A 27260-nucleotide genomic window follows, 5' to 3' on the forward strand; every position below is an offset into this window, starting at 1 on the left:
GCAGTAAGATGACCATGCTAATGTCAACATTCCAAAGATATTTGAAATTCCTGAAATTCTCAAACACAATCATAAATAGCCTCACTATTGCATCATGTCATAAATCAGCATTACATAGTACAGTGTCCTGGTTCAACTAGGATAGGGTTAAGTTTCCCCAGCAGAGAGAGAGGGGGAAGGGATCTCCAGCCGAGTTATTCATACCATGCTGACAACAGGTCCAGGGGCAGAAACATTTTTTTCTTAGTGGCGGGAAGCACACGTCGGGTTTGTTCCATGACCATTTGCGGTATTTCTCTGTATATCATTTGTCTTGCTTACTGTTATTCCTGTTTATTGTTGTTGTCATTGTTACTATTGTTGTTCAGATTGTTTATCGCACTGTTGTATTAAATTTCTTCTTATTTTAGCCCGGGGTTTGTGCCTCACTGCCAGCCCAACCAGCTGAGGGTGGGGGAGGGGCAACAGCAACGTGCTCTCCGGTCCCGGCAGGGCTTAAACCAACACATGCAGAAAAAACAAAATCTTAACCCAGCTCTCATGGATGGTGAGCAACAGCATGAGGAGTACCTATGGCAAGTGAGGTGATAAAATCTTAAGGAGCCAAGCAATAGACATTATGACCCAATCTGTTGTTATCTCAAACCTCAGGCCCCATGTTGGGTACCAAAAAACTGTTGTGGTTTGAACTCAGCTGGTAGTTAATCACAACATGGCCAGTCGTTTACTTCCCCCCCCCTCCTCCCTGGTGAAATAGAGGAGAGAAAAAAAAAATAAATTTGTATGTTGAATAAAAAAAATGTAGTAATTATAACAAAAGTAAGACCACATGTGTAATATATAATGCAGTTGCTTACCATCCGGCAACTGGTACACAGCCTGCCCCCAGCAGTGATCCTGATTGCACCAAAAATCCTGCCACGCCAACTGGAAAACAGAAATGAGAGAGCACGCGTCTCCTTTACATACTGAGCATGATTTCACATGATATGGAATACTCCAATGACCGATCCGGGCCTGGCCCTCTAGCTGTGCTCCCTCTCAGCTCAAAGAAAGTTAACTCTATCCTGGCCAAAACCAGGACACTACACATGAAAGTGAATGGTTGAAAGGTGAGGAAACCTTTTTAAAGTAAACAGATCATTTTTGTGAAAATCTGTTTAACATTCCAGCTAAAGCAGTTAACCTGTATGGTTCTTCATATCCCATTCTCTAGCATAACATTCATATACTTTTGAAATAATTCACAAAGCGTTTTCACTAACACCTGTTTTAACTAGCATCTCTTGTGCATTTTTTAATCTTGTTACAGGTAAATGGTGCACAATGAAGTGCACAATGAAGGGTCTTACTTCATCATGTTTCCTTGTGTGTCTTTGCTTTGGCATGTTTATACATGGCTACATTCAGCCCAGCAGCTAAAAAAATCCTATGAGTGTCCTTCATTTTATTATTTTTGCTGAGCAGATTTTTTCCAATAATGAAACATTCTGTTATAATAAAAGAATATAACTGTTAAATCCCTAACTTTAATTAAACTACAGACATCCAAAAAACCCATGGAATATTTTAAAGTATTGAGAATCAGAACTTGGTTTAAAATTCCATATCCCCATGCTTAAAATCTAGAATGAGGAGTGGAGTGTATATTTCAGCTTTCTCTGAGTAACCTGTCTAGCTGAGGAGCCATATTGTACCACAGTGCAATACTTGCAGGTTGCTGATCACAGAAGGATTTTTATTTAGATAAATCGCACTTTTTGTAGCAAAGTTGAGAGATTATGAATGTCTAAGTAGCTGAAGCCACCTCACTGACATTACACTGAAATGGAGTTTACTGGCAATTTAGCGATGGAAATTTTAATGTGAATACTGTTTTGCATTGGTTTAGTGTAAACAGGTTTGATTTATTTGTGTGTGAAGGAGCCAGGCATGACCTGAAACACCTGTGAGATGCCTCAATGTCTTGACATTTTCAGATAGAGAGGTCGTTGGTCTTTATCTTCTTATCTTTTTCAGGTTTGTGATGGAGCAAGAACCTTGGGGTGGAAAGGTAAACTAATGGTATCAGTTTGTTGGGGTACTGGCTGTGTTATAGGTTGGATTGTTTCTTAATGATAAAATCTTTCATCAGTATCAGTAATAGCTCATGTCAATCTTTACTGATTCCTCTGGTCAATGTCAACTTTGTGGCCCTCACACTTGGCTTTGGAATTAGTTCCTCTTCCTTTAACTCACACTATGTAAGGAAGCGGATTATGAATTAAATGACCTTTAACAAATGCATTATGATCAAAAGCTTTAAAATGTTTAAACTATATTTAAAATCACGATACATTGTTTTGTGATCACAGTTGCTATTTTGATAGTCTGCATGTTTTTACATTCCATGGATGAAAAGGAAGCTCCTTAGCTGGGTAATGTGCATAGGACACAAATTTCTCTCTCATGTGCCTGGATTTCAGTGGCTTTTAAAGACATCACTGTCACTCACTTAGATCTGTTTCACGCCATTGAGTGTAGAACAGTTTAGAGCAATTTGTGAGAAACTTGAACTGAGACAAAACAAAAAAATTATGCCAGAGATGAGGGAATTATTTTCTTGCTTTCATGCTGGTTTTTGCTTGCACCTATATGTTAAAGATAATTAAAATAATAACTAAATTTTAGTCTGATAATCTGACAGCACAGCTAGCTACTGTCAATACACCTGAATGCCATTTTTAAATTTTTATGGTAATCATAGTAGGACAATATTTTCTATTACACCTTATGTATTTCAATAGCAGACTGAATTAAAATATTTATTCACATCTTATGCTACTTTAGTTGCAAGCAAAACTTCAGCTGAATAACATGACAGAGTGAAAAAAGAGCAGAATGACTGCTCCTAGACAACGTTCCCAATCTCAGATCACAAAAATAAAAGGTCCCCTTCAGTTTTCAGGTCTCATATATAACAGTATGTGAGTAACTGGGATTCTCAAGCATGTCTTTATCAACCCTTAAATCACATCTCCAGAAAAAGCACTTTGAAGGAGTATAAAACCAGAAGATTCTGGTCCAATCAACAATACCATAGCCAGGAATTAGAGTCTGCTCTGCAGATCAGACTAACCAAGACAGAGATAAAATCTTTTTTTTCCCAGCTGAGGACTATCAGTTGTACTGAAAGGTGCTAACTAAGCTATCAAACTCTCAGGCTCGTCTTCTATTGGTCATCAGTTGGCTTTGAACAATTCACGTCTACACTAAAGGTATGTCCCTGTTATAAATATTTTCTCCCTCCATCAAATGTCTGCAGTGAAAGTTTTTTAAGGTAACCATGATGATCTTTGAGGTCCCATGTGGAACATTTTTGTGTGAGAAAACCAAGTTTGTGAGAGTCTTCTAGTTAAACACATCAATCAGGTAGTTAAGACCCACAGCTGAAATAGGCAAGAAATTCAAAGTGAGGAACTACAGAGGAACTCTTAAAGCTATGATAATATGCAGAAAACCTTTGGGAAATAAACATGAATGTAATTGTAAAGTACAATTGGAATTATAACTCAGATTACATTGGAATGTAATTTATTCACACAATATTACATTTCTTTTTTTCCAGTCTCAGCCAAGATTGCACTCTTCTCTTAATCTCTAATAGCTTTCTTATCAAGTGAAGACTAGTTCTAAATATTGCTACTTTTTTTTTCTTCCTATGTAACATTTCTAAGGTTTTCTGTTCCCATCTTCATCTAAAAATCTTATGCAGGCCATCACCATGCTGTAGTGGCTGTTGGCAGGCTTTAACAAATGAAGTGCTGCATCATCACTATTTGAAGCAGGGCTACAGGAATCACTTTCCCTTCTTACTGCTTTGACTATGTCACATATCTTTGCAACCCTTACCTGATCCTCAGTTTGCACTATAAGTCTTGAAAGTAAGGGCAAATATTTTCCAAGCTGGTTCTTCACTTCCCTGTATAATCCTCTGTTCATAGCAAAAGATTTCATAAGTCTTCACTTTATCTTCGATGGAGACAACATGTGAAAAACACCCATGGCGAGACTTACACAGGTGAGGAAGCCAGCTTTCAGGCATGTCTTCAAAGTCTTTCTGACAAAAATTCATATTTTACTTTTTGAAATAAGCTGGCAAATAGTAAGGAGAACTTCCTGCCTGTCTTTACCCACTTAATTTACCTCCTGTAAGTTTCATGATGAAACAGAGCCAGTTGACAGAGAGACTGGGTATTCATACTTTTGGGGCAATTAATAGATTTGGTTGGCATACTTGGAGCTCAGATAAGTAAAACTACGTTTTGGAGATCCGATGGTCAAATTCCAATCAAGGGAAGGTTAAACTCATAATTAAATAGTGCATTTGGTACCTTTCATTACCGAAGTTTCCATAAAATATATCCTTATGCTTTTATGCTCTTGATCAAAATTATCCATGAACTTGAGTTTTACCAAAAGATGCCCTCTACTGTAGGGAGCATTCCCCTATTCTGACAAAGACCAAAGAACTTGCTCCACCCCAGTTTTTGTGGTTCTTCCATAGTTCTTCTTTTTTCATTCTTTAGAGTTTTTCCTTCTTCTTCCATCTCACTGACCTGAAAAGTCTACCTGCTTGAATAGAAGGAGGCTCCTGTTTAAATTGGTACCACAAAGCACGGGTACTAATTGGCAGCTTCTGCACTATGCGGTAACCTCAGCACTGTGTCACAGTATTTCAGCCACTTACTTGTCTGTGAATCTGGCAACAGAGAAGGTAAGGGCAGCAGGTCAACTAGGACAATACTGTGAGTGGCAATAATAGCCTTTCTGTGCTGGGTTTTTGCTTTAATGATTGAAAGGCAGTAGAGAGGATGGGCATGAGGAGCTGAGGGGACAACAGACTTCCTAGGAAATTCCACAAATGTTTATAAATTGAATGACCATGAAGGAGGCCTGTCTGCTATACAGCTTTGCAAGTAATTGACTCTTCCAATCCATGGAACATGGTCTGGAATCTTTTCCAAGGCCAAGTGCTGAAAACAACCACCTTTGGTGAACATGGACAGTGAGCTCAGATCTCACACATGCCTGGCAAATGCTTTAATCAGTAAGCTACTGTTTGAAAGGAGTAAGATGGAAGGATGTCATCAGTGACACTCATCTTTATCAATACTTAGAAAAGAGTGATATTTCCATGCATACAGATGTTGTTATAAAAAATAACAGTGCTGAGTTCTAGAGCTGGAAGCTGCAAATCCTGATCTGATGTAACTTACTGTACAGAGATAGTCTGCTTTAAGTCCACAGAAATGAAAAAAAAAACCCAAATAATGAAAACCCCCCATCAGATATGCCCTTCTTTGAAGAAGTTCATACCAGCCAGCCTGTGTGGCTGCCTGCTGAACATGCTTACTCTCACAAGTGCTTTCTGAGCTCCTTAGTTTTTCCTCACTCACCTATCTCAAAGCTCAGATTTGTTGTGATAGCCATGTGCGTAAGTCTCTGATGGATGATGAATCTTGCTCTCAGCTATAGTGTGATTGTCAGGCAACTGCTCTAATGGTTTGTACGCTGAAGATAAATTGTCAGGATAAGGACCTAAAATGACCAAAAAAAGTGACAAAAAGCCACCTGGAATAGTGGCACAGTTGGAGTGGAAGAATTATTTTATTTTGGGTCTTTTAACCCATGCGTTGTGCTGGAAGGCCAAGTTCTGGCAACAAATTCTGGCACAGCACCGGTACTTTGCACTTGTTTCTGAAATGGCCATGCTGGCAACCCTTCTCAGCGATTTGCCTTCTACCGTACATGTGCATCCCCCGTGCATTTACATTTTCCACAATACAGGGGCAAACCTACTGTGGAGCCACCACAGCAGCAAGCATTGCTGAACCTGAACCCGCTGCTGGCTGCGGGTCCCCCACCTCTCCAGCACCCTTCTAAGGCAGATGAAGTGGCTTCAGGCTTCCGAAGCAACACAGTCCATCCTGCATGGACGAAACCTTTTCTGGGGGACGTGGAAGAAATATAAGCAATGTTTCTTGCAAGAGCCACGTTTGCGTAGTTGATACCAACACATCGTCCTCCAACTGGGATGAACTTAATTGCAAATGAACGCTCGGAAAGCCCCGACTTTAAATCCTTTTCTGTTACTCCTTTATTCTCTACGCCCGGTTCGCAGGGGAACACCCGCCAGCACGCCGCCTCCCGACCTCCCCATCCCCTTCCTACCCGCCCGCCTCGGATCGCAGGGCGGGAGGGTGCAGGGCCATCCCCGGGGGCAGCGGGCCATCCCCGGGGGCAGCGGGCCATCCCCGGGGGCAGCGGGCCCCCGCCGCCAGGCCGGGCGAAGGCGGCGTTCGGCGGCTGAGGGGCCGCAGCCCGCTGCCCCCCGCGCTGCCGCCTCGGCCGCCCCGGCGGCCGCGCCCGCGCGCGCCCGGCCGCTCTGCCGCCCTTTCTGCCGGCCCGCGAGGAGCGGCAGCTGCGGGGAGGGCAGGAAGCGCCGCTCTCCGGTTCGGCTCGCACCCCAGTGTCCCCCCTTACCCCCGCCCCCCCCCTTTTTTTTCCTAAGGAGTGGGCGTGAGGGAATTAGCGCCGTGCGAGCTGTGAAGCAGCAGTAGAAGCTGCCTCTGGGAAGCTGCGTGCGTGAGGCAAGGGGAGCAGACGTGATTACTTCAGAATTTATTTAAGGACCGGTGGAAACCACTGCAGCGGCTTCCAGGGGAAGTCCCCGCCGCCGCCGCGGAGCTCGCCGAGCCCAGCAGCGCCCGTGGCCGCTCCCTCCGTCTCGGCCTCTGCCGCCGCCGCCCGCCCTCCGGCCCCCGGCCCGGGCCTCGGTGGCGGGGAGGGCGCTTGCCCACGCCTGGCGTTTCTAAATGCGTAATATTAATTACACGCCTGGACTACTCAGATTATAGCAGATTTTACCACTGCTTTGTCATGGTCGGATTACAGCAGATGATACGTTTTATTACACTATATATCCGATTAGATGAGATGTACCGGTGTTTGCCTGAACTCTTAAATTACAGAATGTAGCCCTTCGGAGCTCTCATACCGTTTTCAGTACAGGCATCACCGAGTAATTGGCCAGGACTGGAGCAGTCCGGCGGTGGGCAGACCCCGGCCCTTGGCGGGGAGCCGGTGGCGGTGCCCCGGGTGCCGCTGGCTCTGCCCCGCCGAGCGGAGGCGCCCGGGCGGCGCAGGCTGGGGCGCGGGCCGTGGGTGACCCGCCGGGGCTCTCCCAGCTCCCACTGCTGCCACTCCGGCGCCCCGGCTCCTGCTCGGTACGGCTGAGATCCGGCTCTGGACGGTGCCGGCACTGCAGCGATGAGCTGTGGACAGGTTTCTTTCTGTGAAGCAGAAAACCTCGTTTGCTTTTGATCGTGCGAGGAGTCGTGCGTGCGTGTGGACATGAGTCACGCACAGAGGCTCAGTTAGCCTGGGAGGCACTGAAGAACCAGAGAAGACAGATATCGCTCAGTTAAGTTTAACAAAAGATGAGAAATGAAAGAAAGATGCTTGCGCCCTGGCCCCTCCCCCCTGTAATCGCTTGCCTCCAGCTGCAAAGATGCTGTTGCTCGAAAGGGGCTGCTGGAGCTTTAAGAGCCGTTCCCCCCCCTCCTGCTCCCGACAATGGTCTGAGCCAAGCTCTGCTTTCCAAAGCAAAATTTGTAATATGCCATTTTTCCCATGGATGCTTCTCCTCTTGGCTGCTGACGAAGTGACCGAAGAAAATGCTGAGGTGCCAAGCAGCCAGTCTTGCCGGAGGACGGGTGCGGGGGCTTGGGGTTCCTCGGAGCAACGCCTGTGTCACCATTGCTAGGAAGATGGTCCAGGAGTGCTCGGCTGTGTGAGTCCCCGCTCGAAGCCGGTGGAGACTGCGGTTGTTATTGATCAAGTGAAATAACAGACGCCGAAATAAAAGCCACTAGGTACTGAACCTTCTATTTTTGAGTTAAGCATTCCCTTCTTAGCCCCGATATTCTCCGAGAGGTGACGTGCAAATGCAAAATCTTGCTGTCTGCCTCTTGCTGTAGTACTTGTGTGGTATTTAAATGCATTTCTGTAATGGGAGTTGGGAGTTGGGGAATTTCAGACTAAAAAACGTGAAGCCAACTTCTTTTTTTTTTTTTTGGTGCGTTTGAGGGAGATACGAGACCGGAGGGATGACATAAAGAACAAATAGCTGGAATGAGTCCTTCCTTTAAGGTACTGTGTTGATCACCCCTCCTGTGTGGAAGGAGCACAGGATGCTTCTGTTAAAGGTGATATCATAGTTTAGTGGAGACTGGCAGGTAAGGAGTTAACTAGGAGGAGGAATATGCATGTAATGCAACTCAGACAATAGGATGGATTTTCCTTATGGAATTACACCGTGCTGCCTAAGAGCAATCTTGCTGAGAACATCTGATAAGACATAATTGCAGTAAGAACTGGATTTATCAGCCACTGTAGCTATTGAACGATTTGAAAAATATAGCTTGTAAATGCAAAATATCCGGAATGATCCAATGAAATGAGTTTTCAAGCTGATGTCACTGTGGACTAGCTAGAATGTATGGTAGTTAGATATCTACTTCTTTTTCCTGCAGCAAAATTACAAGTAACTTGAAATGACTCCTCAACCTTACTGTGAAAGTCAAACATCTGAGTATACAGAAAACATGCTTTTGAAACCAGTTATGGACGGAAAGGTGAGGGAATAAAATTAGGTTCACATCTAAGGTGGTAGCCTTCAAGGTGAGCAAAATGAATGCTTGTCTAAGAGCTTTTGTCAGGCAGAAGCTAAGTAGGATTCTGTCTCCTCATTCCCAGAACATGCCCAAGTGAAAGAAGTCCAGCTGGTAAATTATATTCCCAGGCTACATTAGATTGCAGAGGTGTTTGTTACAACATAACTTTAAATAATTCCAAGACTCTTGGACAATTGAGGTAACCAAAGATGTCAAATAGGGTGGGGTCCAATGAAAAGAAAGATGACAACTTTTTTCATTTCATATGCTTTATAGGATGTGTACCACAGAAATTTCACGTAGTTTTAGGAAAAGTCAGTATTAAGGATGAACTTTTACACCTGTTTCCTTCATGATTATCAGCATCTGTAGACAGAAGATAATATAAGGGAAGTGCTATCAATTTAGTTGCTCGTGGAATAGCTCCTGAAAAGGAGCTTTATATAACCCCGAGGGTGGGCATAGCCTGTGCTGTTTGTTGCAATTTTTGTCCACTTACTCATCTGGATGTCTAAACTGAGCTGCAGAATTCCTAATTGAGCTAATATTGAGTTCACTCTTGATGGAGGCATAATGCAGCTAATGTTACAGATTTGCTGTGACATTTTTTCATACAACCTGAAAAATGTTTAATGCGATGACAATGAACCACATTCTTTCCCCCTCTTACAGGACAGATCACTTTAAACAGTCGTTGCTTTTTTGCCAGTTCCATGTTTTGAGTTTAGAGGGGAACCTGTTTGTGATTTCTCCTAATATTGTGGTCAACGGTCATATAAAATCCAGCATGCTCCTTAGTCATTCATAACACACACTTGTGATTTTTATGGTCCTGTTTGGAGGTAGTAAAATGACAGGAGGTTGACAGCTTGCCTATGTTAGTGACTTTTCCAGCCATCTACACTGATCCAAACCCACTGAAGTCCATGATGGAATTTCTATGAATTTATGCAGTTGTTGGATTAGGCTCCATGCAGATGATTGGAGAAAACACTGAACTGGGAACCAATCAATTAGGAATAGATTTTGCCGTAGACGGTAGATACACAATGGACAAGGAAGAGAATGTGTTTAGAGAACTTTGCTTCACAGTCTGCCATTGTGTATGGCTATGATACCTGAGCACTTCAGGTCTAGAACTACTATTAAAATAAGCATTTAGGCTTTGTTTCAAATTAGAAGATTTCTAAAGTTATTACATTGCCTAAAAGTCTTGTTTGATTTTAAGGGAAGCAGTAATTTGTCAAAATCCTGCTTCCGCTTCAGAACCTCTCAGAGGATTTGGGATAGTCATAAGGTACTACACAAGTTCAGTATTGGTTGCAGACCTTGAGAGTTTTGGGCACTTCACGTTCTTCCTGAGCAAGGGAACTGTAATTCTCTGCAGCTCCTATTAAGTCTAAGAAATGGTGTTTGTGTATTAACATTAAAATGCTGGTGACTTAAATGCATATTTCATTGAAGGCTTGCTTTACTTGCATTCAGAATACCAGGTAAAGTGGTAAACTTTTTACTGCAGAGATACATTATCAATGGAGCTGGTTTTTTTTTTTTCCTTTTTAAAGAAAGAGAAACAAATTAAAAAGTTATTTTTGTTGACTTAGACGATTCAAGCATAACTTTAAAGTTGTATTACTACAGGGCGAGTCAGCCTTTTGCTGTCAAAGGAACACAAAATTTCTCTTTTTTTCCTTTGAGTAAAAACATACATAATGAATGCATGTTTAGGTATGAATGAAGTGTATGTCACCTTGTTAAGACCTTTCCCTCCACTCCTTCCTCTTTGCAGTTCTGGCTGTAGAGGAAGTATTGCACAGAATAACATACAGGAGGGCTTATTCTGTTATCGTGGACTTCTGTGGTCTTGAAGATATGGCACAAAGGTGTTTAATCGACCACTTGCATTTCCTAAGACCCACTGAAAGAAATTCCAGCGCCCTCAATGTTCTTTCTTGGTTGCTTGTGTTCCCTCATATATAACTCAGCGTGCCTTCAGTCATATCCTAACAGAGCAAGATGGCTGCCACTTAGTAGTAGGCTGATGCTACTGTAATTATCTGACCTGTTCCTCGCTTACTCCTGAGGACCAGGATGATTAATGAAGGTGGTCATTATCTGTTCCCTCTCCACTTCCATTCCTCCCCAACTCCTTTTCTGACTCAGTTTTTTGGGGATAACAGCCTGCAGTTCTCCTGTAGTGGCACAAACAGCTGCATGACTGGCTAGATGCATGGTTGGGCACCACTAGTATAATTAAGTAGGATTTGAGGTATCACATTAGGAGACCAAACTGGATGCCTGAAGTACTCCTTCTTCATCTTCTCCTTTATCTTTTATGTGACCAGAGTCTTGGTAAAGAAATCCTTAGTAAATTACTTCAGTGGGAATTCACTCAGTTTCTGCAAAGTTGACTCCTGATAGCTGGTTACAGATCTCTGAGTTTGCTCAATTCGACACCACGTATCTTTCTTTTGAGAAGAAAGCAAGTCTGTGTTTCTGGGTGCTTGGGTTTGTTTGGGGCTTGGTGGTTTGTCTGTTTGACTGATTGATTGTTTCTTGAGAGGATGGTGTCAGGAAAGCTTTTTTTTTTTTTTTCCTGATGAGAATGTGATGTTTTATATTTTTATTTCTCATTAATGGCATAGTCAGAAAACTCCCTAAATATATGAAGGACCTTCATGCCTTTATGTATGTTGTAAACACTGACTTGATAACAGATTATGACCTTGAATAGGAGCAAAGTCAGTGTTGAAATTTTGGGGAAATGCATTTATTTATATTTACTGTTTCTTCCCTTTAGATTCTAGAAGGAGCATATACTACTGAGCTACTGTCATACCATACATATATGTTCCCCTGACAAGTTAGGCTTCAGCAGCTTTTCAATCTTTATTCCAAAAATATTTTTTCATTATTTGCTTTACTGTGATTCACTGGGTAGGTGATAAAATATAAAGCATTAAAATCTTTCTTCAAAACTTTCTGTTGTTTAAACCATTTGAATGATAAGTAAAGCCAGAATATAAGTGAGGCCATAGAAGTTATTCAAGACTGTTCAAACTCTTAAATTTAAAATGTTCTGAGATGTGGCATTTTATCATCCAGTATAATATTCTAGTGTATTTTTCTGTGCATATTTTCTGACAAAGAAAGGAGTAGCCTATATTGCCAAAAAATAAGCACAGATTTTTGTTTATATTTGGATGCCTAAAAAGTATGTCTTTGTTTCCCATCCGCATGTGGTTATGTTTTCAGATTTCTCTGGCTTGTTTTTTTTAACGTCACTCAAGATTAGGACATTTAGTGTAAATGGCAATGTCTGAAGACATGGCCATACTTGTAATCAAGTATAACTGAGGTTTATTTTTTATTTTTTAATAACAATTTTTGTAGAAGTCTTCCAAGTATATAGAGCCCCAAATTCTCCACAAGGCGGGCCATCCTAATAAAATCAACATGGGTTTGGATTTTTTTTGTATGAATGCAATGAGATGAGCCACAATGTGGGATTTTTTTGGAGTTTTTTATTTCAAATTTCTTTCTAGCCTTATTTAAATGTATATTAGATTTCAGAATCTCTGTGGTAAATGAGTGAATTCTTTGAACTTAAAGCTCTCACATTCATGCATGGAATTACTCAGTGTGGAAAGGACCTTTGGAGCTCATCTGTCTCAACCCCTGCGCAGTGCTGGGCCAACTGCAAATTAAGATCAGGTTGCTTAATGCAGGTTTGGAAAATAAATAGAAGATTCAAAAATCACTGTAAATTTCTGACGTTTAAGGCAGATATTTATACACTCCTATTTTGCTTATACTTTGTCACATTACCTGATAATTACATGAGAAGTTACTTTGCAGTTTAGAATTGTGGCAGTGCAATTCAAGTTTTCTGTTGTAAACTTCAGAGAAGCAGTTCTGATGTTTCATGCATATTGTTGTCTTCACTTATCCTTACTTTATTCAAACCTCTGAATTCTTTTTCCCTAATTGGACTCATCAAAGATAGGTAACTGTAATTTCCTTGTAGCAGTTGATGGGAATATATTGATTAATGAAAGCAATACTATCCTGGGATAACAAAAATCTTAACAAAGGAGCTGGCACATGAAGACTGAATGGAGAGATTAAAATACATTCACAGACTCAATGAATGTATTTTTGCATCTGAATTTCAGTGTGCACACAGAGTTGAATGAGGAACCAACAGCACATTAAACTGTATAAAACCAGTTCAGAGGAATAGAGGACTGGGAAACTTCATTCTGATCTTTCATCTTTTGGGGCTGTCTCTGGTTATAAAGTTATATGCAGTCAATTGTATGACAGGGGAGCCGGATCTCAAACCATTGGCTGATAAACACAATTAGCAAACATGGAATATCCAGATGTCAGTTGATGACTGTATTTGGTCTGTCCAAAAGTTATGGTTTAGAAAATCAGTAAGAATGGAGGACAGAAAGGAAGTTTAAAGATGGTCCATTCTTTATCCTGCTGAGTCTTGTTCTGAATGGAATTGGTATCTACAGGAATTAGTAAGAACTGTGTACTTGAGATAAACACCTGCCACATATGCATGGATCTGTTATTCCTGAACTGTATATATCCAGTAAGTCCAGGATGCATCTGACCTGTCTATATGAAAACTGATTCATACATGTATAGTGAAATGATCTGAGATGTATCTATCAGAAGTTCTGTAACTTGCAGAACTCACAGGTAAGTCACAGAAACACATGTGGCATGGTAGGTCTAAAATGTAATAGAAGTGCACCGGCCAGTAAGCTTATTTTGAGCCTTTAAAAACTGCAGCATTGAATCAGACTGTGTCTCCTCTATAAATACAATTGAAAAAGGCATATATTTTTCACAGAAAGAATGACTAATTATAATTATTTTGCTAGAAAGATCACTTTCAGTGTCTAATTATTGAAATCCTTCCTGTATAAAATATATTTCAGTTTAACACAGATTTATGGTCTTCAATTAATGGGGCAAGAATAGGTAGTTACAGTAATTCCTTCTGATTTCAGTGTATGAAATGTTTCAGTTGATTATGTTATGAAACCGGAGTAAAAATTGTTGTGATTTTGGCAATTTTTAATCACCAAAATTAGGTTTAAAATTCAAAGTTGCATAGAAGAAAAAATCCGAAGTTGCTTTCTTTCCCCACTGGAAATTTAAAAATAAAATTACTCAGGATATGACCACATTAACAATCAGACCTAACTGTTCATAGCAATATTATTTTTATTTTATCTTTTAATGTGAATCCTTCAGTTGTTTCTATCTGCATTGTGTTGGCTTGGTTTGGTGTGTGCAAACTAAATTGCTTTCAGCTGTAATTAAACTGGAAGCTGACTCTTAAATCTAATGTCCTGACCCTATGTGTGAACCACATCATCATGTGGTTAACCAAGGGTTGTCTAATACATGCACACCATTAGAAGGCTCTGGAAACGTCAAGAAATCTTGTAACTCCCGGATGTGATTCACTTCCTATGTAAAGATACAAATGCATATGTGCCCTGCTATTTGTCCTCAGCTGCCAATCTTCTACTACTAAACTGTAATCAGTCTGTTTGCTGACACTCTTCCTCTACTTTTGTTGGTTTTGTTCGTCCTTTCTCTGCTTTACCTGCCCCAGATTTTGTTACAGCCCCTCTTGATGAACCTCCCTTTTCTTTTTTCCTTTTTTTTCCTTTCTTTTTAAAATTCTTCAGATATTCTCAATATTTTGATTCCTTCCTGCTATCAAGCAGACAATTCAGAAAGGGTGCAATAAGGTCCTGGGGAAGTGGGGAAGAAGGCCAGCTTTTCTTGGGAACAGTGTTTGCGGGAGAGCTGAGCACGCACACGACCAATGTGATCAAGCAATGCCCGTTTATTACAACTAAGTAAGCCCTTCTATAATGTTCTCCTGCACACGTAACATGCAGTACAAGTCCTCAAGATTGGACAGTTAACTTAGCCCGCGCTTTAAACCTTCTTATGATTGCATAAAAGGTGCCACATCAGCCTTGCCAGGCTTCCTGCCTTGTGTAACTTCCTCTTCCGTCCCAAACCCTTCCGGGGGTTGTTTGTCTCCTCGAGTTTCTCCCCCCTCATTCAGGGTTACGTCCTTATTGCATTCTTGCTCAGGCTGAGGCTCTTATCAGTCTTGTTCTAATGCAGGATTGCTCACATGTCTATTCTCTCGCAGAAAGTCCTCTTGAATGCCAACAAGTGTTAAATGGTGGCAGCCTCAGGACATCAAAAGCATCCATCTCCTGGCAGGTGTAAGAGTGATAAATACCAGATAAAGTTTAAAAAAAGAAAAATAATTATTTTCTAAAGGCAAGAAAAGACAAATTGTAGTAAATCAGAACAGCATGGCATACATGTCTTTCATGAAGAGCTGTAACAAATATTTCTTTGGGAGCCCCACAATACACCTGCAGTTGTTCGAAATTTTGTTCCTTTTTTCTGGGTTGATGACCCAGGAACACCCTGAGGAGTCAGGTTCCCTTCAGAGTTGTTGTGGGGTCCTTGTTCCTGGCTCCCACAAAAGTTCCATGTGAGGACCTGTCCCAGGATTCCCTTTTCCCCTGCTCTTCACTGCTGCAAGTATAATTGCATCCCTTTCTGGCACGCCCTACCAGCGTTTCTGATGTGGCCCAGGTTAGCATACTGCTTTTCACAGAATCACAGAATCATCTAGGTTGGAAAGGACCTTAAAGATCATCCAGTCCAACCATTTAACCTAGCACTGACAGTTCCCAACTACACCAGGTCCCTCAGTGCTAAGTCGACCCAACTCTTAAACACCTCCAGGGATGGGGACTCCACCACCTCCCTGGGCAGCCCATTCCAACACCTAACAACCCGTTCTGTAAGGAAATGCTTCCTAATATCTAGTATAAACCTTCCCTGGTGCAACTTGAGGTCATTACTTCTGGTCCTATCACTTGTAACTTGGTTAAAGAGGCTCATCCCCAGCTCTCTGCAGCTTCCTTTTACCCAGCAAAGCGTTCGATTGCCCAAGCCTCGAGCAGCCAGTTTGGCCAGGAGAATGCTGTGGGAAATGGTGTCAAAAGCCTTACTAAAGTCAAGGTAAACAACATCCACAGCCTTTCCTTCATCCAATAAGCAGGTCGCCCTGTCATAGAAGGAGATCAGGTTTGTCAAGCAGGACCTGCCTTTCATAAACCCATGCTGACTGGGCCTGAGCATCTGGTTGTCCCACATGTGTTGTATGATGGTATTTAGGATGAGCTGCTCCATCAGCTTCCTGGGTACCGAAGTCAAGCTGACAGGCTTGTAATTTCCCAGATCATCCTTCCGACCCTTCTTATATATGGGCGTCACATTGACCAATTTCCAATCAGTCAGGACCTCCCCGGTCAGCCAGGACTGCTGGTAAATGATGGAAAGCAGCTTGGCGAGCACCCAGCCAGCTCCTTCAGCACCCTCGGGTGTATCCCATCCGGTCCCATAGACTTGTGTGTGTCTGTGTGATGCAGCAGGTCACTGACTGTCTCCTGGATTGCGGGGGGGTCGTTCAGTGTCTTCTGGCTGAGGAGGCTGGATTCCCTCAGTACAACTAGTTTTCTTATTAAAGACTGAGGCAAAGAAGGCGTTAAGCACCTCAGCCTTTTCCTCATCACTTGTTACCATGTTTCCTCCTGCATCTAGCAGGGGATGAAGACTCTCCCTGGTCTTTCTTTTTCTGTTGACATAGAAACATTTCGTGTTGTCCTTGCTTGCCAAGGCCAAATTAATTTCTAGCTGGGCTTTAGCCCTCTTGATTTCCACCCTGCACAGCCTCACAGCATCTTTGTAATCACTGTGAGTGGCTAGCCCCTTCTTCCAAAAGCTGTGAACTCTCCTTTTCTCCCTTAGTCTCCTTTTCTCTATTTGTCTCCAAGCTGAGGGTACAGAAAGTGAGAGGAGGCATGTCATTCCAATGGAATAATGGCACTGATCTCCAAACTGCCAGAAAGCAAGGTACCTCACCAGTCTGACTGCAGGAACTTCTGGACCTTTTAAAGATTCTCCTATCGCTGTGAGCTGTGGGAGAAAGCTTCCAAACAGCAACTGCGTACATCAGAAACTGCCCACCCATTCCCTGACTTCTCTGTGATCTTACTCATAGACCAAGTTTGTTACTTGTGCTATGTCAGGATAACGCATCCCAGGCTTTCAGAATAAGCACAGTGCATGGTCCACTCCCCTCCCTGAATGCAGCAGCTTAGGGGGAGAAGACATGGTAATAGTGCCATGGATTCCATGCAGCCCCACAACCATTTATATATATGGCTTGCCACATCCCCGTAATGACTTTAAGAGTTTCTATCTAGCTTGAATACAGGGTGCTAAGGTAGGAACAGCTGTCGGCCCAGAGGTTTCCCTGCCTGTTCCCACATACACACACCATCATGTGTGAAAAATTGCACCAGTCTCTGCCACTGCCTGTGAGCAGTGGTAGTGTATGCTGTGCTGTTCAGATCATAAACTTGATCTGCATGTGCAGGACATTGGAGATAATTTCTTGAGTGATGAAGGTTCACTGCTGAGAATCCCCTGGGGCAGGAAGCATGGCCCATGATCATGAGGCAGGAGAAGTTCAGTGACAATCATGTGAATTTTCTTTGGTCTTGAAGAATGAGCATGCAGAGACTTTGGTCTCTGGCCACCTGCTGCATACTGAAAGGGTGTGATTAAACCGAGCAAATGGCCTTGGATGGTTTAGTTGCCCTTTAGCTCACAGTGAACTTGACCATCCCAAACCCACAGGTGGGGCCTGGGTGGAGACAGAGGTGATGTCCACTTGCGGAGTGAAATGAACTCCCACAGTATAGTGAAAGGATCATGGAGGCAAGAAAGTGTCTCCCCCCTGATGATAGTTCTACATCTCAAGGTGTCTGTGGTCAGTGGACAGAGTGGTTACATCAGCAAGAACTCCTCGAAAGCTGTTCAGACTCTGAAGGGAAATTGAAGTGTAGGAGGATGAGTACTCGTTTATTCAAACTGTCCTTCTGCTGGTGCAGCTGCAGAGTTTAGTCACTCCCCATCTGTGGTGCCTCACAGTACACACTGTCCATACTCAGAAGAGCAAGTGGTAGGTACCATGAAGTTTAGTTGATAATGGTGCAAATATTTTTAAACTTAAAGGGTTTTTTTTTATGATGATGGAGGTACTGATGTATTAATGTCATTTCAATTTGAAAAGCCATTGGGTGCTTCCTAGTCGAGCGTATAGTTCAGGAGAGGCAAAGGTTTCTGGAATAGAAAGTTTTGAACCTCATGAGTAATGGAGATATGCAGCATCAAATCAGATCATCCTGAGTAAATACACCTGACCTAAATATATTGGAGATGTGAGGAACTTTTCAGTATCTGTCACTTCAAGCTATTAACTCTTCTTTTGCACCTAATTACTAAGTGGATAATAGCCACAAGCAAACTTGATGTTGCCTCAAGTCCAGACACTTTAAAAACAGGATCAAACACTACCTGAAACTTCAGTAGTGAAGCTATTGCCTGTGAAAACTATGCAGTAGTAGCTGATAATTCATGCTGAAATACCAGTGTTTGGTGCCAACTTTGCTAGTTACCACATCTGCCAAAAAAATTAAAATTAAGAATACTAAATTCTGAATGAGCATTCAGAATATGATCAAGGCCAGCTAACGTTAGCAAAGCTCTGTAATTTTCCCAGTAAATCTTAGCAGCAAGCAGAGTTAGCACAAGGTTTTCTTGTGACTTAGTGATAGTAGGAGGAGATGGTTTTAATGAATTAAATACAGGTGTCTTAGCTCCTCTGTTCCCTGGTGTATGGCCTGTCTTTAAGTTACATTCTGTAACAGCTAGATCTTCCATTTTTTGTAAATTCTACTTTCACAAGTTTCATTTTCCCACTTTGGAAAGCAGATCAGATTTAAGAATATGTAGAGTTAATCCGTCATAGTATTGACTGAAATGATGAGAATGTTACATGATGGCACACTTAACTGGAAGTGTGTCAATCACAATTATTGTAGACAAAGTTCATGTCTAGAAGGTCCACAGTACTCCTGAGTAACTTCCATTAGATGAACCAAACTTGCTGAGATAAAAGGCTTCCAATAGTTACTACAATACCAGAATTTCCAGAAATTAACCCTTAACTATGTATAAAGTTACTTCTGCTGTACTTCTTCACTCATACTAGAAAAACAATTTCTATTCTTTGGGTGGCTGTCACTGGGGAGATGTAATCTATTGTTAAAACAGTCTTCTTATTTTTTTAAAAAATCTGACCTCTGAGACCTGTCATATCTTCAGTTTGGTTTTTTTCTTTTCCATCGGCTGAACCCAGTATTTCATAGCCTATGGTTCTCCCTACACACAAATTGAGGGCTTGAGATTTACCTAAGAAGCTTTATAATGGAAGAATGGAACTAGGTGATATTATTTGCTCAGGACTGTTTTTTGGAAACAACAGTGATTCTGTCCCTGGTAATGCAGTTTGCACAAGATATCACAGGGCTGGTAATTAGCAGAGACTTTCTAGTTCTTGACCTCTTACTGAACAAGCTCACTAGAGAAAAATTTCCCAAGACTGGGAATAACTAGATAGAAAAATAGATTAACCTGGCATTGTTAAGGCAGCATGATACTGGATCAATGGTTAGCCTGAGCTGTACTGCAGAAATGCCTAGAGCAGGAAAAAAATCTGGCAATTAATGGCAGCTGTTGGCATCAATACCAACAATTCAACAATGACATTAAGTAAGAGAGGGGACAAAATCAACAATTAAGGAGGCTACAATTGCAGATGAAGTATTTTCTGTCATTTTAAGACAGCATTATTTGCGAAAATTAATTTAAAATGTTCTGTTACCCTCCATCTTCTTCCAGTCATTCTCTCAGTTTCGGACGCACATTCAAAGTCTTTGCTGTGTGGAATTAGTCACTGTATTTAATCCCTGTCTATCGACCATCTGATTAACATTGAAAGCACAAAGTTGAAAGAGGGAACAATGCAATAATCTACTGTGTCCATGTGACAGAATTAATTCCTCTTATGAAATTCCCTCAAATGTTTTTCTGCTGAAGAGCTTTTCCTTGATTTGTGTTTTTTTAAAGACATGATGTGTGAAGTGATGCCAACGATAAACGAGGACACCCCGATGAGTCAACGGGGGTCCCAAAGCAGTGGCTCGGACTCGGATTCTCACTTTGAGCAGCTGATGGTGAACATGCTGGATGAAAGGGACCGTCTCCTTGATACTCTTCGGGAGACACAGGAAAGCTTGTCACTTGCTCAGCAACGCCTACAGGATGTCATCTACGACAGAGACTCCCTCCAGCGACAGCTTAACTCAGCACTGCCTCAGGTATGTAGTTTATAAAGATTTTTTTTTGGTTCACCAATTTTCCACATAATGCCACTTTAATCCTAATCAGTATTTATTCCTTGAGGCCCAAATTCTGCTCCTTTTGAGGTTGGCTGCAGAAGTCCTATCAATTTAATAGTACCTGGTTTGACCTCTTTGGGACCTGTCTTCTCTTCCAAGTTAAGAGTAGGAGTAATGCTGTTGACTTCAAGGAGAGCAAGATGAAGGCCTGTAGCTACTGGTTCTTTTGGCTGTTGCTCTAGCATTTACAACAGATAAGGGATCATTTAAATTAAAGATCTAATAGTGGAAACAAAGAAAAAAGAATGAGGATGTTTCCTACAGACTCTATTCCAGATAAGATTTTCTAACTAGCATTAGAACAAACAAAACTAAGTTATGTAGATTAAATAAGGTACTACACAAAATCACAAAAACAACATATCTTAATATTTTTATTATTTTATTTTAAAATAATTATATAAATTTCATTATCTAAAATCACCTTGGTCTTTTTTAGGAACTGCAAAATTAATTACTTCAGTAATTTGATATCTTATTTCAGTATTATATATCAATATAACATTATTTTTCAATATACTAGAATAAAAGCAAAAAAAGGTCTTGGTTGCGTCTGTGTATCTGGCCAGAGGTTTGAAAGATGCCATGATTCAAAACACATTTTTTCTCCATGTTATTTTCTTTGTATCTCCCAACTGTCACTTAGTAGAGAATTTGATTGTTGTGAGGGCCAGGGCAAAGTTGTATACCTATTTGACAGTGGTTAGAGAGGAAGGAAAACAGATTCAGCTGTGTGATTGGAATAAGGATGTGGTAATGATGAATGAAATGATTGAGAAAGTTCTTAAAGATATAAAAGGAAAAAGGCACCCACTGGAGTAGGCAACAGAAGCAGTTGCTTAAAGGCTGACCCCAGCAGGTTATTGGAAGATCTTGGGGTAGGGCTGAAGATGAGAGAGAGACTGTTGTCATTTGAAGGATAGCATTAGCAACTTCAGCATTAGCTCCGGGCAGTAAGAATGACTACACTTGGCTTGGGTCAAACAAAAAGGAGTAGCAGTGATCTTGATATACAGTAAAATCAAGTTTCTTTTTTTTTTTTTTTTTTTGGGTGTGGGTTTTTTGTTTGGTTTTTTTTAATTATTATTATTATTTTTCTCTAATTTGTGGGTAGTTAAGCTTTTTCTCCACTGGTGTCTTTTCATAGAAGAGTGAAAAAGTATAAGTGAAAGATGGCGTAGACCCTTTATTCAAAGGTTTATTGCTAGCAATCTGAAGAAGAGAGAAGGTTCTGCATCTGTGAACCCCCGCTTAATGTGCCACCTATTACAGAGACACTCTCCACACAACCCATAGTGTGGTATTTCTGTTGAGCACTAGCAGCTGTCTAAGCCTTAGTGTTTCTGTGTCTCAAATAAAACTCCTGCTAAAATGTAGGAGATGACCTAAGGGACATAGTGTTCAGCATGAATGATACAGAGCCTAAAAGAAACAAATTCTAAGGAACTGAATCATTATATGATTTTAATCTTTTTTTTTTTTTTAATAATGTTGGGGTTGTGTGTTTTTTCAATGATAGCTGTACACCCCCTAAAAGTAATTGATTTGTCAGGTGAACACTTTGTGCTGCTACGTACCATTAAGCATGCATATTTCCGGTAGCATTCATCAATGTATCTGAGATGCGGGATTCCTGTATGAGAAACTGTGTGACGTACTGCTTACACTTTAAAGCAGAGCCAGATTTTTTTCCCATCAATTAGGTTGTCTAGATCTTCATGTAAGTGATTCAATTCTGTAGAAAACTTTCTATAAGTACAGAACATTGGCCTAGTAATACAACATTCTAGTAATACAGTCTTCCAAGAAAATAACCTCCATATGACTGCTATACTATTTAGCTTCCTTTGTGGATTTGAGATATTCTACATAGTATTTTAATAATTTTCTTTTTTGTTTACAGTTTAATGAACAGCAAGCTTGCATTGCTAGCTGCCAGACATAGCCCTATGACAAATACTACCCAATGCTTTTGTTGTGGAGAGGAAGATTTCTGTTTTCGCTTGATTTAAGAGAATACATACATAAACAGTAACAATATGATAATTATTACGGTTATAATATGTCATCTAATGAGTCTTGCTTTATCAGAATATATTACTTTTAGCTCCTGATTTCTTGAGTGGTTTTCAAAATTCAGTTATTTCTTAGCATTTACATAGTTCTTTGCATGTAGAAAGTGTGTATTGACACAGTTACATTCCGAAGCATTTTTATTAGGACACTTTTTGTTTATTGTCTTAAACAGTTAAAAATATGATCTGGAAAAATCATTGCACTTTTCATAAATAGAATCTGAACAAAAAGAACCTGACTGAAAACTGGGGTAATGAATGAGACCTTGAAAAGTCTTGTCTGACTGGAAATAGAAAATAATTAATAACATTAAATATGAAGCTTGAGATATTAGGTAATGCTGTTACAGCTATAGCTGTTAATGCTGTATCCAAAATACGAATATGACTGTACGTGGCTCTGAGTTTTTATACTGATCTATACTGCAGCAGAAGAATGTATAGTTAACTACATCTTTCAAGTTTGAGTTACAGAAATATAGTTGTCTTGCTATTTGCTATCACTGAAGCAATTTTTATTTCCATTAGATTAGCGGTCTTAACTTTATGAATATCCAAGTTTAACTGAACGGCTATGTTTAAGGAAGAAGGGAAATAGTAAGCAGGCAATTACAGACCAGTTAGACTAAATGACAAAGTAGAGAAGACTTTAAAGCTTATTTTGGAGGAAAAAATAAGTCTAAAAGTTAATAATCTGACAAGGGTTTACCAAAATTATCTTTATACAGAATAGCTAAACATCACTCTGGTACCAGAATTGTTAGACTAGGGAACTGTGATATCCCTAAAATAGGTATAATTTGAAGTGGTCTCACTGAAACTACTAGTAGATGTGAGGTGAGTAAGAAAAGGTAAGATAATTAGGTAAGTAATAGAGAGAGGAAAATTTTCACTTACAGCAGGCATTGACAGGATGGAAGGCTAGTAGTAGTTCATTAAGAATGTGGTTTGGGATTATTTTTTGTTAATTTGAGCACAAGAGGGAGGAGCATGCTAACGGACATTTTAGATGACAAAATTGAGTTGCAAGTCAGGGGAATGAGTATGATAGTACATAAGAACAAAAGAGGTGAAATAATATTGCATGGTACAAAGATGAGGGCCCTATATCTAGCAGTTAATAACAAAATTTATGTTCTGACCTTTTAGATAGCAGTAGTAGAGAGGGAAAATATGTGTTACACAATGGTGGTAGGCAGCCAGTGGGAGGTGGGTGTAAAAAAGGCAAATATTCTGAAATGTATTATGTAAGATATTTCTATTAGGAGTAGATAAGTATTAATTTAGTTAAACCAAGGGGTGGTTTGAAACTTATTGTCTGGGTTTTGTCTCAGTAGTGATTGAAAGCCAACCTTAAGCTGTAAGAGATTCAGCAAAAGACTGCTAGAGCACAGGGGCAATAACATCTTCTGCATGAAAGACGTTTTCTTACTTCTGGGAAAAACTAAACTGAGAGGGAATATGAGTGATTTCTTAAATTTTCTTGTCGAGGCAGGAAGATAGAGCAACCAGGTAAAGATGAAAAAAATGGTTTAAGCTAAAAATAATGTTGACGGAGAAAAAAATCAATATAGGTTACCATGAGTAAAGGTATATAATTTATCAGAAGAAGGTCTTGAATGATCAAGGAGTGACTTTCAGAATTCATCTTTCTTAGACAGGATGAAAACCCCAAAATGTTTTCAAGTTGAAGCTGGTGTGAAAGACACTACATACCATAGTACCTTTGGTTAACCTCTGAACTTGACCCTGAACACCCTTTCCTGTTCTTTATTTCAGACTTCGGAGAGATTTTACTTTGTGTGGGATCATTCACACAATGCATGAAACATCAGTCTTAACATTTTTACTAAAACTATTAGAATTATGTGATAGTACAGTTAAGAAGTGTTCTGTGTGTAATAGGTGTTCTGATATTAAGAATCTAGTTCACAAGTGGTCTTGTTTATTCTTTCCAAAGCTGCCTGTTCACAGCAGTAGCCTCTAAGGAAAGTGTTTTTGGGTCTGCACTGCATGTTCCCTTACAACAGGTATTTATTGTATTTAGGTCATGACTCTTGAGTCCAGCAAAAACCCAATAACTGCTAAATACAATACAACTCTACTGTTATGGGAAAACATAGGATCTAAATACTTAACAGTATGTTTTTATTTTAGTGAAGTAAAATTAGGTCTTTTACTATAGCATAAAAAAGTGTTCTGCTAAAAAGGTTAGTAACTGTAGTTAGAAACTGTAGCTCCTATTTTGAGTGGTAGGAAGGGGAAAATGCTCAACTGCAAGTTTCTCAAGCAAATTTCACCATCATTTTCTCCAAGCTAAATTTTCTAGAAAGTGTCACTGATATTAGTTGCCTTATAAACAAACACTGAAAAAATAAAATGTCATTGTAAGACTGACACTGAATCATAAGAATCATGAGTTTTAATAATTATAAATGTGCTCTGATAAACAGTGCTTAACTAGGATTGGTTTGTGATTGTTTCATTGTTTCTTTTAGTCTTTCAAAAATAAGTTTCAAGGTATGGAAGATACTAGTGAGGTAGTATTTATATCAAGATGTTCATAGGTTATCACTCTCTACTCAAATATGTGTATTTTGTTCATTAGTAACGTACTTGCTCAGTGATTTACTTAAAATTAATCTAATATTCACAGAATCATAGAATTGTTGAAGTTGAAAGGGACCTCTGGATGTTACCTTGTCCAATGCTTCTGCTCCAGAAGGGTTACTAAGAACAGGCTGCCCAGAACTGTGTCCAGATGGCTTTTGAATATCTCTGAGGGCAGCAGACACCACAACCTCTCTGGGCAACCTGTGCCAGTTCTCAGTCACCCTTAGAGTAAAAAGTGTTGCCTGATGTTCAGGAGGAACCTACTGTGTTTCAGTTTGTGCCATCGTCCATTGAATATTATATTAGCAGAAATGGATAACAGTTTGGCCCAGGCTTGTGGCTGTGCAAGATGATAAAGTAGAGCAACTTTGCAAGCACTTTAAAAGGCTCTGAAATGCTGAAATGGATCCTTATGATTGTCAGAGTCAGGACAATTTCTCTGATAGTTGTCAGTCTCTTTCTCTTGTCCTTCACTGGGAATTTAGCTGGGTGTCACTGGGCTCATTATTAAAGGATTGATGAAAATGTGTAAGAACTTTTCACTCTGATGAGTGAGCTACTTTCTGTTTGAATTTGGACTAATAACAGAATTATAGTGTGGATGGTTCTGAGAAAATAAATTTCAAAATAAGTTTTCAAAGACAACAGTTTGATTTTCAATTTGAATGTTTATATAATTTTAATAAATATATGGAAAGTTTATCTTTTTTTTTTTTACTTTAATATTAGAAGTCAATGATATTGCAACATTTTTTTTGAAGTTTTGTGCTTATTTCATAAGATCAGCATTTTTGAATTTTAAATGTTGCTAAAGGGTTTTTATACTCCAGTTTAACAGATCTTAGACAAATGTTGCAAGGCTGAAAAGCCTGAGATAATCACAATTTGAAAACAAACTTTATAGGTGAAATATTGTTCCAGTTGAAAATGGTAGATCATGACCTGCATTCATTGACTAGTGCTTTGATATTTAAGTAATACACTGATTTTGTTCAGTCTTTCAACAAAAACCCCCTGGTTTTGGAGAAAATTCATACGTGATTGAAATGTCACACCATTACGGACATTACCGTCATTATGCTGATGTTTTTAAGTGAGTAAAAGATGTTGGTACATCATTTTTGTGGCTTTAAAGAAAGTACCCAATTCCTTATTTACCAAATCTTCCCTTTGTGTGCTTTGATCTCCTTTACTGGTCAGTTGCTGGACTTTTGTAAAGGTCTAAGTTCTGATTTCACGGAACATTTATGTTAGCAGATTAATTTTTTTAAAATGACTATAACTCTTTTCATGTTCTGATGATCAGAATCTGCACATATGTTATGTCTTCTATAGTACAATTCATTCTGATTAATAAAGCTATCTGTAAGTTAAGCATTCAGTCTTAAGTCATATAGAATGTCTCTATAAGAAAATGGGAAAATTAGGCCCTTCAGAAAGGGCAGTTCATTCTATAGGATGGATAGGGTGAACCTGGAAATGCTCTGGTTTGTTTTTTTCTTGTGAATACAGAAAGAGCCTTAATGTGTAGCTTGGATGGTTAACTTTTAGATAGCTAATTTACATGAGGTGAATTCTTCTGTGGATGGGTATAAAAACTAAATTTAATATGGACCTTTTAAAACTGCAGCAGCCTAAATATTCTACTATTTGGTAGAGATCATAGAATAATTTTTACTGAGAGAGAGCGTTGGAACTCAAGTGATCTGAACACCCTGCAAAGCAGGGCTAGCTATTCAGGCCTAGGAAGAGGGTGTTACTGAAATACATATTAATCTACTTTGTAGAATCATAGAATAGATTGGGTTCAAAGGGACCTCTTTAAAGGTCAGCTAGTTCACCTGAGGGAGCATCCTCCTCTGAGAAATTGTACAGCAATGTAAACAACTCTGTGAATGGTAGCTAGCGTACAAACACATGTATAAGTTTTCATTTGATTAAAAGTTTAATAAAAATTTACAACTTTATGAAAGACTTTCTAATATTACATGTACAATAGAACAGTTGACTTGTGTGTTTCTATAGTAGGCTCTTTAGAAATTTACTGAAAGTGTCTTTACTATGAATCTTTACAACAGATGGGGAAACATCCAGTACAAAGAATTAGAAGTCACTCTTTTTTGTCTTGATAAGAACCATGGAGGGGAAATGGCTTCAGTTTCTTAATCTACTTTTATTTAATATTTTTATTTCCAGCAACTTTTGAGTGTATTGTGATTCAAGTGAATCTCTCTGGAGATCTAAACACCTAGTTCTAATTAAGTGTAAATTCTTCAAGATGTTGCAAAAATGTTTTTTTTTTCTCTGTAATAAATATTATCATTATCACTCTTTGAAAATCTGTTCGATCTGGATATAGATAGTAGAATTGTTTGGGGTGTGGAACTGCAATGCTAAAAAGAATCCTCTCATAACCC

The 27260-nt window shown here is 39.9% G+C and overlaps 1 protein-coding gene across 8 annotated transcripts in view; it reads left to right on the forward strand.

Moving 5' to 3' along the window:
• Positions 1–7682: 7682 nt before the first annotated feature.
• The window catches only part of PPFIA2 (PTPRF interacting protein alpha 2), a 365675-nt gene continuing 346097 nt past the window's right edge, over positions 7683–27260 (forward strand). For all 8 annotated transcript variants that reach the window (XM_074902784.1, XM_074902788.1, XM_074902785.1 and 5 more), the window contains exons 1-2: positions 7683–7916; positions 19824–20074. In XM_074902784.1, the coding sequence (XP_074758885.1) occupies positions 19826–20074 (249 nt within the window). In that variant the 5' untranslated portion in view covers positions 7683–7916; positions 19824–19825. The remainder of the gene's footprint in view (positions 7917–19823; positions 20075–27260) is intronic.

The sequence above is a fragment of the Athene noctua genome, chromosome 3, assembly GCF_965140245.1.
Source record: "Athene noctua chromosome 3, bAthNoc1.hap1.1, whole genome shotgun sequence".
Lineage (NCBI taxonomy): Eukaryota > Metazoa > Chordata > Aves > Strigiformes > Strigidae > Athene > Athene noctua.